The 17753-nt window shown below is 40.4% G+C and overlaps 1 protein-coding gene across 34 annotated transcripts in view; it reads left to right on the top strand.

The window, feature by feature from the left end:
• Positions 1-17753, top strand: part of eya4 (EYA transcriptional coactivator and phosphatase 4) — a 554349-nt gene that overhangs the window by 440373 nt on the left and 96223 nt on the right. For 27 of the 34 annotated variants that reach the window (XM_043686452.1, XM_043686430.1, XM_043686608.1 and 24 more), the window contains 2 exons: positions 1517-1697; positions 6166-6302. In XM_043686452.1, coding sequence (XP_043542387.1) covers positions 1517-1697; positions 6166-6302 — 318 coding nt within the window. The remainder of the gene's footprint in view (positions 1-1516; positions 1698-6165; positions 6303-17753) is intronic. The other 7 variants (XM_043686599.1, XM_043686613.1, XM_043686478.1 and 4 more) reach the window with 1 other exon arrangement.

A 17753-nucleotide genomic window follows, 5' to 3' on the forward strand; every position in this document is an offset into this window, starting at 1 on the left:
GAGCCATTTACAATATAGGAGGAGACCATTTGGACCATCAGATCCATGCCTGATTGTGGTTAAACTGTCTCAGTGGAGATTATCTTTCCTGTCACTTCAATGGCACAAATGTTATTTGACATGGATCAGCCCAGCCTTAATGTTGACCACATCTTGCTTCATCTGGGCATGGGCTGCTTCAGTATCGAAGAAGCTGTGAATGGTGCTGAATATCGTGCAGTCATCAGCTAAGAAATTGTGGAAGGTTTCCAAATGCAGAATGAGGCCAATTGGCCCATTGCATCTGCAGCAGCAAAATAATGAGTCACCCAGCCTAATCCCACTTTCCAACACTTGGATCATAGCCCTGAAGGTTACAGCACTTGAAGTACATATTCATGCACACAAAAATTTCACAAAGGTCCCCACTTCTGACTTTATGATGAAAGGAAAGTCATTGAAGACCCCACGAGGATGTGACCCTGAGGAACCCCTCCAGCAATGTCCTGAGGTTGATTGATTTCCAGCAACCACAAACATCTTTCTTTCTGTTCAGCACCACTCCAGCCAGTGGAAATCCATTTTAACATTGACATAAGTTTTCTTAGGGTTCCTCATGCCAGACGAAAAAGAAATATTTCCTTCAAATCAAGGCCAGCTCAATTCCTGAATCTCAGCTCTTTCGCCCATGCTTGAGTAAGGGCTGTTATCAGGTCTGGAGCGAAGTCGTCCTGATGGAATGCATCTATGAGCAGATTATTCCAGAGTTTATTCAAGGTGGCACAATGCCTCGGTGGTTAGCACTGCTACCTCACAGCGCCAGGGACCCTGGTTGGATCTTACCCTCGGGCAACTGTATGTGTGGAGTTTGTACATTCTCCCCATGTCTGCGTGGATTTCCTCTGGATGCTCCAGTTTCCTCCCACAGTCCAGAAATGTGCAGGTTAGGTTGATTGGCCACGATAAGTTGCCCATAGTGCCCAAGAATATGTAGGTTAGGTAGATTGGGTATGGGAAATGCAGGACTACAGGGATACGGTAGGCAGCTGGGTCTGGGTGGGATCCTGTTGGAGGATTGGTGTGGACTTGATGGGCCAAATGGCCTGCTTCCACACTGTAGGCATTCTGTGGATTTCTAGACAGCACTATTGATGATCCCTTCCATCAGTTTGCAGATACCCGAGAGCAGGCCGATAGGGTACTAATTGGTCAGATTGAATCTTCCCTGCCATTATTTGAACATGATATACCTGTCATGAACTATATTCTACATTGTCAGGTAAATGCCAGGCTTACTCCTGTATTGATCTCTCAGTACCACTCCATACCTTCTCAGTTTACTAATGAACATCCAAAATGTTATCTTAGTTGTTTATAAACATCCTGTATTTATTACACCTGAGAAGAGTATGATTTTATTCCGCCACATGCATTTCATTTATAATCATTCTTATAACTATTGCACAGACTGAATAGTGTAACCAAATGATTATTCCAAATAGGAGATTATACTTAAACATGATTGTTGCCATTTTAGGATTACCCTTCTTACACAGCATTCGGCCAAAACCAGTATGCACAGTATTATCCAACTTCAACATATGGCACATATATGACCTCAAATGATAGTGTTGATGGTACCTCTTCAACGTCAACAACTTATCAGCTACAAGATCCTTCCACTATCACTGGACAACCAGGTACAGATCTTCCTGGAGGTAAATAACTTCCTTTTCTTTTACGCTGTATTTGTTTTTTTTTCAGAAAACTAGAAGATCAAGTACCATCATGTTTTTTAACAAAAGAAAATGTGCCTGGTTTAAGTTACTACATTAACATACTCCGTTTTTATATCTTTGAGTGCAAGTGCCTTTAAACTATTCTCCAGGGCTGCAAAGTTAAGGTAATCGATATATATCTAATGTAAGACCCAAACAACTGAATTTAACTGCATTTAATTCTCTTATAAATTGTGTGTGGCAGGGGAGTCAGGTGGGAGTGGGGGGTGGGGGTGAAATGTTGGGGGTTTGCAGTTGTAAGGACTTTTTGTTGTTGTACTCTGTGCAAGGTTCAAGGTACTATGTTGAAAGTGTTGATTAGGACATAGAGAAAAATAAAAAGGTCCAGCAGCTTGGTTTACACTTGTCAAAACAAACCCTTTAGTGCTGACTACTGCACTTGCTCCTCTAAAGCAGAAACATATATTTATACAGTTAGACTGACAGAGGGAAGGCTGGTGCCTCAGATTTGGAGATTTTGTTAAATGAGTTCCAGTTGCGACTAAACCATAAGTACAAAAGACATGCAGACGCACACACACACTAGTCGCAGTTGGTTTGTGTGGGTGTAACATACTAAGTTGTCTTTGGACCAAGTGGAGAGCAAAGCTCAGAGGACAATAACCAATGCTGTTGATAGATTTGTATAGTTCAACATTTTATTATATGGTGTGTGATGTTGAGGTTTAGCCATAAAGTGAATACAGCCCAGGCTGAGTTAAACAGAAGCAGGTTTCAGAATTAGTAAACAGCAACAAAGCAAACTGTTTCAAACATGTGCTGTTCGTAATTCAGAATGAACAGGAGAAGCTAAAGTATGTTTTTTTTAGATTTTAATGAATTATTTTATTTTTCAATTCCTTTTTACAGTTAAAATGCATTTTAAACAGCTCAAACCAGTATATGTGCTTGTTGTGGTTTAATTATCTTCTGAAAGCTCCGTGCTGCTTTTAAAATGAAGCTAATACTTTCCATTAATATCAGTGTGAAAAAGGCAAACTCCATTATTCCAGAGTTTGACTGTTTTAATTGCAGGTATTTGAACTTTGATATCAAAGCTTCCTTGAGAAACTGGAACATTCTTGAATCTGAAGTCTCTTTTTTTTCCAGTTGTCTTTGGCAGCCTTACAGATTTTTGATTAAGGAAGCTTATCATTCTTCTTCAATCACAGACATTTTCTTTTTCCATTCCAGCAAGTTAGACTGTTTTTCATTATTGAGACATAACAATAAGTGCTTTAAAACCTGTTCTGTTTCCTGTTAACATTTTTCTGTAACACCCTTCAGTTACACTCACTAAACATGGGTAATTATGTGGGATTCCTGGCCTGTGTGGTCTTCAGTTGCTCTCACTGCCATAGATACCCGAATAACATTATCCATCTTGAGCATGAATCCTTACTTAGAAATGCACACCAGAAATGCATTTTTTTAAAACAAATAATTGAGCTTCCAAGTTTTGTGAGAGTTCCCAAAGACATCTGTGCGCATGTGCATGTGTTCAATTTATGACTGATGTTCTCAGGCGCTTACATTTTGTCCACTGCATTAACATTATTGCTTTGCTTGTCTTTTAATCAAATTTTATATTTGAACTTCACTAAACTTTGGAGGTTCACAGTTGCAGCTGATACTCTCTGTACAACCAGCAAACTAATCAGGTTGAGGTCTTAACTCCAAAAGACTTCCCAAATATAAGTGCTTGGGTAATGGTGGGTGGGGAGGGTGTGTCAATGGGGAGAGGTGCTGCTGGATTTGTGTCAGTATATATTAGTTTTAATCATTTAACAACATTTCTGCACACATCTACTGGATCTTGTCCGCTTTACTTTACTTTTTCAGCTAGACTTTTTATTGGAGTTAAGAAGTATATTTTCATTTGGAAGCTTAGATTAGCCTACAGCTACACGGAGATCCTCAGAACATAATATGTAACCCACTTGGGTGTGGGTGTAACGTGTTAATATTTTTATTCGTAAAAGGAGTCCAATGAACTGAGTATAAGAGTAGAACTGTGTGCTCTGGTTGGAGTAAAACTGCATTCCTCACAATCTTTTTTTTTATTCTCGTTCCAGTTAGGGTTCACAATTTTGTTTTAGAGTTAGAAGTGGATTTTCCACCAGTGGCACTAAAGCAGGGAGGATGGTCTATAAGAGTTAGGCATTCAACCATGGTCATTTCAGATGAAACTCCTGGGGTCTGGGTAATTAGTCATGCGCCATCATTGAATATGGCGACAGCTGAGAACTTGCAGAACTTGGTGGAGGGAGGCGGGTGTAGAATTTCTGGGGCTGCTTCACATACTTCAACAGCTGCAGCAAAACTAAGCGCCTGACTGTGGAAGTCAAAAAATGGAGGCAGCAGATGGAGTATCTAGGCAAGTGATTGAGCAGTCCAGGCACTAATCCACCTGCAAAACCTGGAAACAAATGCTGGGGGGGATGCTGGTTACTTTAACAAAGTTGCTGAGATAAGGCTATTCAATGGTGCCATATACCAAATAGTTGTTACAAAACAGCATTCCACAGAGTGTTGTCCACTGCCTGTTATGCATTTACTGCTGATCCATGCAAAGCCCTCAGACAACCTTATAGCTCTTCCATCCCTTCCCATGCATGCCGCACATTCGAACTGCAACTTTCAACTAAAGCTCTTGACACACTGACGTCTCAAAAGAGATTCACACAGAAAATCATTTTAACATTACTTAGTTATGTGATCTATTCCCACACTGGTATGCAGGAATTGCTCTTATGATATCTTGAAATAGTTCATATCACAATGATACTGCTCTGTTTGCAATACAGAGTTTGTCAAAACAAGAGGTTACAAACCAACCAAGGGTGAGGCCCTTTCAATTTCAGATCTGTGAATCAGTTTCATTGCTGGATATCATGAATGGTGAAAACATGATGGAGAGTGCAAGTAAGGCTTACCCCAAACAGTGCTGTAGTTTCATAATGCCCTTGTTCTTTCACCTCCCACAGCTCACTCACTTACTAATGTGCTTGTGTTCAAAGCCATCAGCCTCATCTTACAGGCAAAATTCTAAAGTGAGTTCCTCGCTTTTTTTTTTATTTCACAAGCTAAGTGAAGCTCCCACTTTATAAAAGCAGGCATTTGCATGAAGGAGTTCTCAGGTGGACCAGACTAAGTCACTAAAGATGGGGAGCCTGAAAATCCATAGATATGATACTTCAGCTCAATTAGGTAGGATCAGATTGTCCACTTAAGCTTGTAAAAGCTCCCCCTCCACCACCACAACACACACACACACACACACACACACACACACACACACACACACACAAAATTAGAGATGATGGAAATTCCTCATTGATTCTCAAGTGGGCACACTTTGTCTAAGCCATGAGCTAGTTCTTCAGTCAATATAGAGGCCAATTACTAACATAGAAACTCATAGTCTGAGAGAACCCCTCCTGGAGAAACTGTCACATTGCAAGGAACTGAGTTGTTGGAGAAAATTTATAGGGAAGTCTACTTTCCACCCTATAAAGAAATTAAGGAGTTGTATTTACATAGCGCCTTTCCTGACCTGAAGACATCTATAACATCTCACAGGCAATTAAGAAGGGTTGAAGTATAGTCATTGTTGGAAGCACCATAGCTAATTTGTGCATGCCAAAGTTCCACAAAGGAATTACTAGGTAATTTCGCAAAAGTAAACATTTTTGTTAATGTGATGTTTGCAGAGGTATAGATATTAACCAGAATGTGAAAGAGACTTCCCCTCCTCACTGTCTGAAATTGTTCTGTAGGATCTTTTACTTCCACCCATGAAGGCAAATAGAATTTGCGTTTTAAATCTCATACAAAAAAATGACACCTCCAGCAATGCAGCATTACCTCAGTACCAGAATGTGAACCTAGACTTTTTTATTCAAGTTTCTGGAATTGGTCTTGAATGCATAACCATCGAACAACTGACACAGTTATAACGCTTGCACTACACTTCAGCAGAGTTAAAGTAGAAGAGTACCAAAAGGGCCAAAGATCTCATTCCCAATGCTCTCCAGCTTCCTCACACATGCATTTGTGCTAATGTAATGATTGAATATTCACTCCACCTTTCTGCCATATTCTTAGATAGTCCATCTAAACATGCATTGTAACTGAATTAAAAAAAAAACAAAAGCTTCCACATCATTGAACCTTAATAGTTCTGGCTGTGGCAACAGTTAAATAAATTGTCGAACTGTTTTTACTGTGCCTGGTGTATTTTCTTTATACATAATTATTCAGCTGCTGAACCGCTGTCAAGCTGAATGCTGTGCAATCATCAGAAATCACTTTTCTTCTACAGCAGTGTGAACTTGTGGTAAATGCTCATACCTTGTACGCAGAAAAACTCAAGATGATAGTTTAATCTGAATGGTTGCTTTTACAGGGGAGTTTGATACAGTGCAGAGCCCATCAACACCAGTCAAAGACCTGGATGAGCGAACGTGTAGGAGTTCAGGGTCAAAGTCACGGGGAAGGGGAAGGAAGAATAATCCATCACCACCTCCTGACAACGACTTGGAGGTATGCCCTGACTTTAATTGATGAAAGCCTAAAATTACATGTATTTTGCAATAAAGGTTGAAAGGCAGGCCTCATTATGTAGAACTACAGCGAAACATTCTTTCCAAAAACCTGATTTATAAAATAGTTTTCAGCCCAGATTGGTGTGAGTTGATTTTATTCCGACTGATAATAATAGTGCAACACAATGATGGTTTCAGCAAGCAATTAATTTTCAGACTACGTATTCCGTCTTATTCCTTTCTGGGTTTAGGTATGGTAGAACAGCAGAAGGTTCAAGTTGAACTGAGAATTCCTGATAAAAGTTTCATTGCAAACCATGTGGTTACATTTCTGAGACTGTGAACTGCTGAATAAATTTACGGTCCAAAAATAAACAGAACCTAAAGCACTAATTTCAACATTGAAAACTACAATTTGTTGAAAGTTCAATTTGTTTTCAATTATGAGTTGCTATCATGAAGAGCTGCATGGTAGATTCAACAGAAATGTGTCAGAGAAAGCATTGCTTGTTATAAAGGGCATTCACTGCATTGCTGTTATAACGATTTGGCCATTCCCCCATACAAATGCTTATACAAATTAAAAAGAGAGCTGCCAAGGAGTCAGCAAATCTTTAATAAATCCTTTGGATAGTGTGTTAACTGGGCAGTTTATAACACAGTGATACGTGCTTCCATTTCTGACTTAGTTGCTGTCAAGTAGGGGAGAGTTAGGAATATAACAGTTGGTCGAACCACATATCGGCCAGGAAAATGAACAGAACTACGATAAGAAAAAAAGGCATATACAAACCTTTAGTGAGGACAGAATCAGGCTTAACTATGATGCCATGATTGAATAACCCTCTGTTACACATTCACAGATAGAGATAGACTCCTGCAAAATAGCTGAAGGCCAGTTATGGAACTGTATCTCAGTATGATGCAAAAGCCTAATGACTGAGAGAAGATCTCAAGGAGGTTCATCAGGAAAGAGAGGAGTGGCTAAGGACTGGATGTGGGAGAACGAATAGGGAAGCAGGAAAGCATTGGAAACCAGGAGTGAAAGTGGAATTCGAGAAATCAGAAAGTGAAAGCAGGACGGGGATTCAGCTAGTGACCAGTGAATGTTCATTTGTTGGTGTTAAATTAAAATTGGGCTCCCAACTACACTCTTCAGAATCCTTCCTGAGAGCAGGACGCCAACACTGCACAAGTTGCTGTCATGAGAATCATGATAGATAGAGTTGTATTGGATTGTGGTCAGGATAGCAATTTTTAATCCTCTTCACTCCTCTTGAGTGCCCATCATTGTGTTGGTGAGGGTTTCTCCTATGGTGTCAGGAAAAGATTGAGGTCCTGCAATAAAGTAAAAGATATGATAAATTCTTAATTGATTGTTAAAGCCAATCTCAATTTAACAAGTAGACATTTTGGAGTGTATTGCGTCCTTTCTAATACATTGAAAAGAGAAAACAATAAGTAAAATAATGTTTAGCAGTATTAACCTACCGGCCAGTGTTCTGCTTATCTTCCAAACCTGCCATCTTTATCACCTAGAAGAACAAGAGCGGTAGCCTCTTGGGAACACAACCAACTTTAGGTTTCCCTCCAGGCCACATATCATCCTAACATTGTCACTGCTTTAAAATCCCCTCCCTCTCTGAGAGCACATTAGTGTAGCTACACCATATCGACTACAGTGGTTTGGGAAGGTGACTGAACGGCACCTTCTTGAGGACAATTAGGGATGAGCAACAATTGCTGGCTTTCTGCGCAACAATTGTTTTTCGAAAAATGTATCATATTCAGCAACTAAAACACAGTGGTACATATATACGATTGGATGGTCAGAAGTAAAACACCAGTGCCAATTAAGGATGGCACGGCAGCTCAATGGTTGGCATTGCTGCCTCACAGTGCCAGGGACATGGATTTGATTCCACCCCTGGGTGACTGTCTGTGTAGAGTGTCTAATGGATTTTCTTTGGGTACTCCAGTTTCTTCCCACAGTCCAAAAATGTACGGTTTGGGTGGATTGGCCCTGTGAAATTGCCTCTGGTGTGCAGGCTAGGTGGATTAGCCATGGGAAATGCAGGGTTACAGGAGAGGCCAAGTGTTGGGTCAGGATGGGACGTTCTTCAGAATGTCAATGTGTACTCGATGGGCTGAATGGCCTGTTTCCACACTGTAGGGATACTATGATTCTACACCCTTGATATCTTAGAACATGACAAGAATAATACAACACACAAAAAGTAGTTAGTCTGACCAAAATCTCTACTAGGACCACCGTTACTGTCTTTTCCCATCCTGTTCCTTAAGCTACCCACCATTTATCTGACATACAGGCAAATGGATGCATGAAGTTGGTTTGAATAGATGTTCAGTCTAGGAATGGATAGAACTTGTCTGTGACTGTGGCCAGTTGATTTCCTCCTGACTATCCTTAATTTTGCACGATATATATATATATATATATATATAGGCAGGAGCATTTTGTTTTCTCAGTTCCATTTGTCAGGCCTGGCACTGTGCCATGATGAGTGAACTCCACAGTTGAGCAAGTTTTGTTTTATAACAAAGAACAAAGTTATTGTGGCCTTGCAGGTTAAAGATTGTACCAGACGTCTGACATCAGAGGTACAGAAACTAGTTTTTAGTAATGTGCAGTTGTATGAGATTTAAGCCCAGTCTTATCAAGTTGGACCAACTCAGGAACCCTTTAAAAATGGCAGTTGAGTTCCAAATCCTACTTATAACCATTTACAGTTTTATAGAAGCAGGAGTAGGCCATTCAGCCCCTTGAGCATTTTCCTGCACTCTTCCTATACCCCATGATGTCATTAGTAACTATAAATCTTTCAGTCTTTTTCTGTAATTTACTGAGCTTCCACCGAGCTTCCACCTAGGAGTCATGAACCACAGGGGAAACCCAGGCAAAAGTTGGGGAACCGAGAAAATCTAGTTACCCAATTCTGGAATTCTTTCATTGACAGGCTTTGTAAATATAAGGAATGCTCCTTCCATTTCATTTGCTAGATGCTGCAGCATCCAGGCAGAGTGATTGTACTTGCACTCTAGCACTATTGATCCTGCACACGAACTGTTGTATAATGAAATTTTTACATTTGTAGGTGTTGTTGTGGCTTCCCAAAACATATGGGTACATTACTTTTCATAATTAGCAGGGCTGTTGTCCCTGCATCAGTCTTGGCCAATAATAGTTTGCAGTTTGTGACGGACAGAGAAGTTGGTTCTGTTGCAAATATTTCAGACGTAGATGTCTTCCACGACATTGACTGTGAAGTTTGTTCACCACTTTTTGTCCCACCACTTACAGTGTCAGATTCTGGTCCCGTCATGTATGTAATTCTGATGGGATACCAGATGGCCATTATTGTAGCTGGAAGATACTCCTTTTGCGAGGTTTATATGGGTCAGTGCACAGCTCTTTGTAGCTGCATCAGCTTTTTGCTCGAGTGCATTGCCTCTGCTAATGGCCTTCTCTGCCACATGCCTTGCAAACTTGATTGAAACCTGAGCTTTTCCTTGGAAGACTACACCTTCCACATGTCTTGCTATGTTTTGGTGTTCTAATGATTGTGTCAGCCATCAACTTTGTATTCAAAGCTTGTGAGCTTGTTGACCTGCGAGGATCACTTTGTCTTTACGTCCATGCTTCTGTAGTTCTTTGACACTATATGTTTTTAATTTGTTCTGCAAATCTTTCTAGAAAACATCCATGGCGGTGGATGAAATCAGTAATGCAACTATTGTCTTTGCTAGCTCCCTATTTTAAAATTTACAGAATGAGCCTTTTCACTGTATCTGCTCAAGAAATGGTCCATGGATATTGTAGACTTCTGTGTGGGATGGCAGGATTAACATATGAAGTATTAGGAAAGACTGGATCAATTGGGCTTGTAACCTGAATTTAAAAGAATGCGATGGTGGATGGGGGGGGAAGGTGGGGGCGGGGGGGTTCTCACAGAAACGTATAAAATCCTGTTTGACCGGATAGGCTAGATAATGCTTGACAAGTCCAGAACTAGGAGTCACAGTTTGAGAATAAAGTGTAAGCCATTCAGGACTGAGATGATGAAAAATTTCTTCACTCAGACAGTTGTGAACTTGTGGGACCGCTCTACCACAGGAAGCTCTTGGGGCCAGTTTGTTTCATTTATTCAAGAGGGTGCTGAACATGGCCAATTACGGCTAAAGGGATAAAGAGGTGTGGAGGGAAAGCGGGAGTGAGATACTGAAATTGCATCATCAGCCATGATCATATTGAATAGTGGTGCAGGCTCCACTCCTGAAACTATTTTCTATCTTTGTGTCTAAATTATGTGAATTCAAGTGGATGTGAACAGGGTTTAATCTGACACTTCTGGAGGTCATTTGGCTCTCCTGCTGTTAATCCTGATATGCTAAACCTGTGCAAACCTTCATTGTCAATTGCTAAACTATCCTAATGCCTTGTTTTTCTGCATTGGACACATCTGAATCGAGAAACCATAACACATTTCAAATTCTGCTAAGAGAACTGCTGTGTACCAATTTAAACCAGGGAATTTTGTTGGCATTCTTACAATATGACTTTGACCTTTCCTTGCTTGCTATCAATCCGACAGACATCATCACTTGTCTTCTTTCTCAAATGAATTAAACTGGTCTCGTCATGAGGACTTGTCTGTTTACCAGCAAGCTGTGATTTCAGCAGTTCCTGGCACTGAGTAGATAACAAAGATATCTAGGGCTGTCACAGACATTTTAGCATGATTGAAGCCTGTCTTCTACCTGTACAATAACTTGTTCATTTTCTGTTCAAGCACAGTAATTCCTATCAGAATGATGTTTTCCAAAACTGCTCACAATCCCTTTTTGATGGTAAAGGTTGAATAATCATTTGCTCATCAGGAATTGATTAGCTCCTTGAGTTAGTTTATTGAAAAAAGAAAGACATCTTATAATTTATTAAGTAGTGCTTCAGCAAAGCATTTCATTCTGTCCAATTTGCAGACCCACAGCAGATTCACTGCCAAGCAGAGTCACAACATTGAGTACATAATCCTTCAAGACAAGTTCTCTTCAAGGCATGGCACACATATTTACAACAACTATCACAAAGGGACTGACAGCAGAGCTAGGTTTTGAATAGTAACACTATTGGGGAAGAATCTGCATTGGTGGAGCAGGAGATATTATCTACAGCAGTAGGGAATGAATTGGGAAATGAAACACAAACAGAAATTGCCAGAAAAGCTCATCAGGTCTGGCAGCATCTGTGGAAAGAAATCAGAGTTAATGTTTCAGATCGAGTGACCTTTCCTCAGAACTTGGGATATGAGATACGCTACAGAAGATGGATTTGTAGCAGTGGTAGCTGATATATCACAAAGATGGGATCCAAATGGAGGAGGAAATGGATTTGGATGCAGTGTCTACTGTTATCGGTGGGAAAGGGTAATCAAGGGATGGAGGGATAGATTTACAGAAGTTCAAATGAGTGAAGCAAATCAAATGCAGCTTTAAGCAAGGATTGCATTTTGTTCAAAACTGTTCTTTTAATTATCTAAAACCATAAATCTACCGCATGAAACATAAAAGAACAGGCCACATTGTGCATCATAATTCTACCCAGTCACATCAGAGCCTGCTACTTTAGACTTAGACTGTCAGGTAAGGTTAGACTTTCAGACCCAAGTCAAGAATGCGAAGTCGGGCTCAATTGTATTTCTGACAACACAGATTTTTAAACTGAATTAATGGCAGGGATGGGATCATCATCCACTTAATGACAGTGGGTGGGCTCTCAGGGTTGGCAAGGTGGGGTGCAGGGAGTTGCTGATTCATGATGGATAGAGATGCCACTTCAAAATGAAGATACACTGAGGAGAAAAGGTCCAGTCTTCTTTCTTATAAGCTGCTGGGACAGCCACAGATTGAAATGTAGCTCCCCCTCCCCTTTCCCAACATTCACCCGCCATGTTTAACTGGCCATAATTCAGGTCCCAGCTGAAGGTAATACTGGACAAGTCAATCCCAGAATGAAACCGGGTTTGATCGATCTTATGTTTATCTTATTTGTTTAGTTAATAAATGTGGTGGTTAGTCACTGAGACATATTTATCCAAAAGAAGTTTTTTTTAAAGCTATTCAAATATTGAAGACAATTATATTGACCTTAAAACCCACGTGCAAAAAAGATCTCAATCCGTTCTCCACACTATCCAGTAAAGAGACAATATTTTGGTCCAGCGGAGTCGGAGTCATACAGCAGTGAGACAGAATCCATGCCGAATAGAATCCCAAATCAAACTAGCTCCACCTGCCTGCTCCTGGCCCATATTCCTCAAACCCTTCCTATTCATGTACTTATCCAAATGTCTTTTAAATGTTGTAATTGTACCCACAACCACCACGTCCTCAAGAATTTCATTCCACGTGCAAATTACTCTTTGTATGACAAGTTTGCCCCCTATGTCTTTTTTAAATCTCTCTCCTCTCACCTTAAAAACCTGCCCCCTAGTCTTGAAATCTCACATCCTCAGGAAGAGATAACTACCATTAACTCTATCTATACCCTTCATTATTTGGACAGGATAAAGTGCTGTCTAAGTGCACTTACTGTTATTACTATTTTATTCAATCCAAAACATGCAGGAGCTGTTGATACTTGCCTATTTTAAGAGTTGTTTACATTGAAATCATTGTCACAAAGAGTAATGGTGAGTTGTACTGATGCTTTCAAAGGGAATGGTGCCATTTTCAGGAAGTAAAGTGAACAAAGCAAAAAATCGATTATATGTATCAGGCTGATGATTTTGCAAAATAATGAAAGAATGACACACTAGTCATGGGGAGGGGATTTAGTCCCAAAGGTGAATAAGGTGCAAATGAAAATTTGCTTCACAAATTGCCTCAGAAGTAAGAGAGGGGGAGCAGGATGAGATTCAACATGTAGGTAGTGGATTAAACCAGTCTAGGGTTTACAGTAAAAGGCCATTTGGAAGTTTCTAATCAACCTTCAGGCATTAAGGAACAGTGTATCTCCCTGGAGATGGCTGCCTAGCAGCAGACTGGTGGCTTGTGCTGGAGCTATAGCTGCAGGCTGCCTTATAGAATGTGACCTTACCACCACTACCACCAGTACAAAGACTGGCCTGATCAACCCACATGGTATTTTAAGAATTTAAGGAGCTGACCCTTCCAGGTTGGAGTGCCTTTTCTGTAACTTACCTGTAATAACAGTGATATCATTCTATTGCCCCTCCAACTTGAAAGCCCAGCTGCCATCCTTAATTGGATGGCCAACTGTCTTCTGATTTGGAGATGCCAGTGTTGGACTGGGGTGTACAAAGTTTAAAAATCTCACAACACTAGGTTATAGTCCAACAGGTTTATTTGGAAGCACTAGCTTTCGGAGCACCACCCAATGGACAACCACCCGATGAAGGAGCAGCGCTTCCAAATAAACCGGTTGGACTTTAACCTGGTGTTATGTGATTTCCAAATATCCTCTGGCTGCCAATTATCCAATTCAGGGAAGATCACAGATGCAAAACTATTTCCACACAGCATAGGAATCTGACCCCATTTGAGCCTAACAGCTGACTTGAAACCCACAGGGAAAATTCTTGCTTTACTATGACAATAAAATATCAGTCACCATTTCAGCATAACAATGCCTTTTTGAACTAATTTTCAGTTGGGTAAATGTCATGGTGTTTTGCACTGTGTGTTGTAATTAACATATGGGCCAATTCATTTCTGTGTAAAAAGTATTAGGCAAATCTATGCCAGCACTAAACTAACATGCACTTACTTCCAATTGTTTCTATGTGTAAAAAGGAATTAAGTGTTGACTTCAAAACAAGAACTGGTGCAATAATAAAGGTTTTTTTTACATTTTACTTAACACATCATTAAGCTAACCAGATGGTACAGCCTAATTGGAACTGCATTAATTTATTTTGCTCTGCGCTTTTTTCTGACTATTTTCAGACTGCCTTATTTCTTTGTTTTAACTTATCCATTCAATTTCACCCCTCAAATTTAATGTTACTTGTTTTCCAAGTGAAGATTCTTGGATTGGTATTCAACAGTTTAAAGGTGACTCCCATTCCCTCCATCTTTTCCGCCAAAAAATGGATCAGCTAAGGATGCTTGATTTTTCCCTCTAGTGTTCATGGGGAATTTACAAGCAATGATGCAAGCAGAAAAAAGTGCTATTTCTCCAAACCTTTAGTTTCCCATTCAAAGTCAACTTGAACAAAAAATGAACTGCCTTAATATTCGCAGAACAGACTTTATCTGAATAGAGAAGCCTTTTTTTCTGTTGCTACCATTCAGAGTACCTGGTGGCACTGCTTCACATGCATTTAAACACATGATTTGTTACCACAATGTCACTTCTTTAGAAACAAAATTATGCATGTTTTTCAATGTGCAGCTGGAATCTTATGCAACCTAGACCATAATTCCAGATAGCATTCAAGGTTTCAGAGTCTAGGTAGTTATCTCTGGTGTCATGGAAATCAGTGCAGTGCCTCATTTATGTCCTTTTTTGTCACCCATATAACTAACAGAAAAATTAGATAGTTGAGTAGAGATTGCTACACCTATTTTTCTAATCAGCCTGCTCAGAGATGTTCTTATGCACCTCTGGAGTAGGTGGGACTTGGACCCAGGCCCCTCAGTCCAGGAGAAGGGACTCTACCTCTTCAGTTCGGCTAACTGATCAATTTGCCAGGCCTCCTCTCCACTCTTTAAGAGCAACGTTCAATGCTTGGTACTTGGGATAAAATTGGAGTAATGTTCAGAAAGTGACTTCCATTGTCATGCATGATATGTTAACATCGACCCAGTTATTGGATTGCAGCAGACAGCAATCTCATGCAGAGTCGAAAAGTGTGGTGCTGGAAAAGCACAGCAGGTCAGGCAGCATCTGAGGAGCAGGAGAGTCAACATTTTGGGCAATCTCTTGTAGCTAATACTAGAACCAGAACAATTTTTCTGTGAACTCCTTCTTGCTAACATTTCCAATTCTTACGTAACAATATTTTTATATCCGAACAGAATTACCTACTTAACAAACATTTATTTCCTTTAATCAGTCAGTATTTGTCATTGGCAGTCCAACCTGGCTGCTGCCTAAGCAATTAGTGGGTGTGGTGACTTAGTGGTGATATTGGTGGTCTGGTAATCTGGAAACTCTGTGAACAAGGATACAGGTCTCACTACAGCAACTGGTGGAATTTAAATTCACTTGATGAATCTGCAATTGAAAGCCAATCTCAGTAATTGTGACTATTATCAATTACTGTAAACTCACATCTGGTTTATTAGGGAAGAAAACCTGATGTGCAGCGATGTGGTTGAAATAACCCAGCAAGTACAAGGGAAATTAAGAGTAGGTATGAAATGCTGGCCTTGCAGTGGCCTCATATCCCATTTCTTTTTTTTTAAATTAATGGCAACCAACTATCGAACCATATTTTCCAGTGACGCCCCAGTCATACTGAACAGGCCATATCTGGTTTAGACAAACTAAGATAAGAAGAATGCAAAATCCATCAAAGAGTGGAAGAATATGGCCAAAATACCATTGGAAGATTCTTTATTGGAAAAAATTGTTTCGAAGAAATGCCATGAATTCTCATTAATGTTTTGGGTAATATAAAAGGACAAATTAAGACAAGGAAGTGAGGCTGAATAAAGATTCAAATTTACAATGCAATTATATGCATTTAACTATGCAACTGTAAAGCAGTGATAGTTTTCATGAACACATCAAAGCTCTCAATGACTTCCTGGATTGAATTATCAGATCTCACTGATACTAGGAATGCAGGCTGATGTGACCTAAAGACTTACAAGGCCGGTCAGTGGGTCAGCTTCCCGACCTCATTTCTGATTACGTGGTTTTAAGGACTGCTTCACAAGATTTTAAAGTAATGATCTGGCTTCTATGGTGACTTCATTGAAATGGCTGCAAGATGGCTGCCCCTACTCAGTGCCTCATTGGCAGAAGTCACATGACTGCAGCAAACCTGGAGGCACACTGCTCAATAGCGCATTTTATCCAAACAGACCAGGATGGCTGCCTGGTCCGATAAGGCAAAAAGGCATTTGAGATCATGAAGAACATTGCTAAAGGTGGAGGCACATTGAAATTTGTCAGACAACCTCCGGTTTTCCAACAATAGTGGGGGGGGGGGGGGGCGGGGGGGTGGTTGGTGGCGGGGGGGGAGGAATTTTGTGGATGTGAGGGCTGGTGCAGATCAGCCTTAAAATGTTGGGTACAAGAAGCAGAACAGAGTTCCCATGATCTAAACAGGTCTCTAGGTCCATCTAGTCTGTTTGGGCAGAGGTTCAGCAAAAGTCATCCCTGAGAAGGGGTTCTCCACTCCATTCCCTCCTCAACCTCCTCCCACCACCAACAAAGCAGAGAACTTGTTGCTTTTTGTATTTTTTCAAATTAAAATTTGAAAATGTTTCTGATAGGGCATCTTCTTATTGAATCAGCCTCACAGTTATTTACCTTGTGCTGAAGCCAGTGCATTTCTCAAGCCTCTGATAACCTTCTGGTTTCAAGAGCCTGCCTACCTACCATTCTCAATTGGACAGGGAATCTGCACCCATGCTAATTAAGGGCTCAACCCCTGTTAAACATTGATTTTAACCAGTTTCCCACCTGAGGTACGTTCAGAACCTGGGAAGCAATCCCACCTCCTGGGAACTTCTGTGGATAGTGGAGAGCCTTTACCTTTGAGTAAGGAGATCCAGCTTCAATTCCCACCAGTTAGAACACACCTCTTGAGCGGATTGATCAGAAAAGACAAAAACAATCCTGGTTCCTCTTCCATGTCCATGGGACAACTCAGCCCCGGTGAGATCTCTATTGGTGGGGTATTTTAATCAGCTTTGAAGACTTTTTTTCATTCATTCTGTCATGGTTTGATTTTGATTTGATTTATTATTGTCACATGTACCAAGATATAGTGAAAAGTATTGTTTCATGTGCGATACAGGCAAATCATATCTTGCATAAATACATCAGGGTGGTAGAACAGAGTGTAGAATATAGTGTTACAGACAGACTGAAAATTGAGAATTAAAAGAGTAGAATGATGAGTTTAGATGGAAGGAGACAATCTGCTGGGGACAGATCGCAAAGAATCATTACGCTCAGGTGCTGTCTTGGACCCCAAATGATGTAGAATAGCTCAGCTTCAATCATTGGTTAGGGGAGCAGAATGTTCACTGACTTAAAATTATAGATTACCAGCAACTGAAAGAGGAACAGTACTCAGCAAGCTGATCAGGAGCAATACCTGGAAAACAACCTGTTAAATTCTCTGAAAACCTTGGAAGAGAAGCCAGTGTGTAATTAATCAGAAAAGAGGATAGAAAGAATAGCACAAGTGGCAGGGTTGGATGGAAAAGGATGATATCTGCTTTTGAT

This window comes from Chiloscyllium plagiosum, chromosome 3 (assembly GCF_004010195.1).
Source record: "Chiloscyllium plagiosum isolate BGI_BamShark_2017 chromosome 3, ASM401019v2, whole genome shotgun sequence".
Taxonomy (NCBI): domain Eukaryota; kingdom Metazoa; phylum Chordata; class Chondrichthyes; order Orectolobiformes; family Hemiscylliidae; genus Chiloscyllium; species Chiloscyllium plagiosum.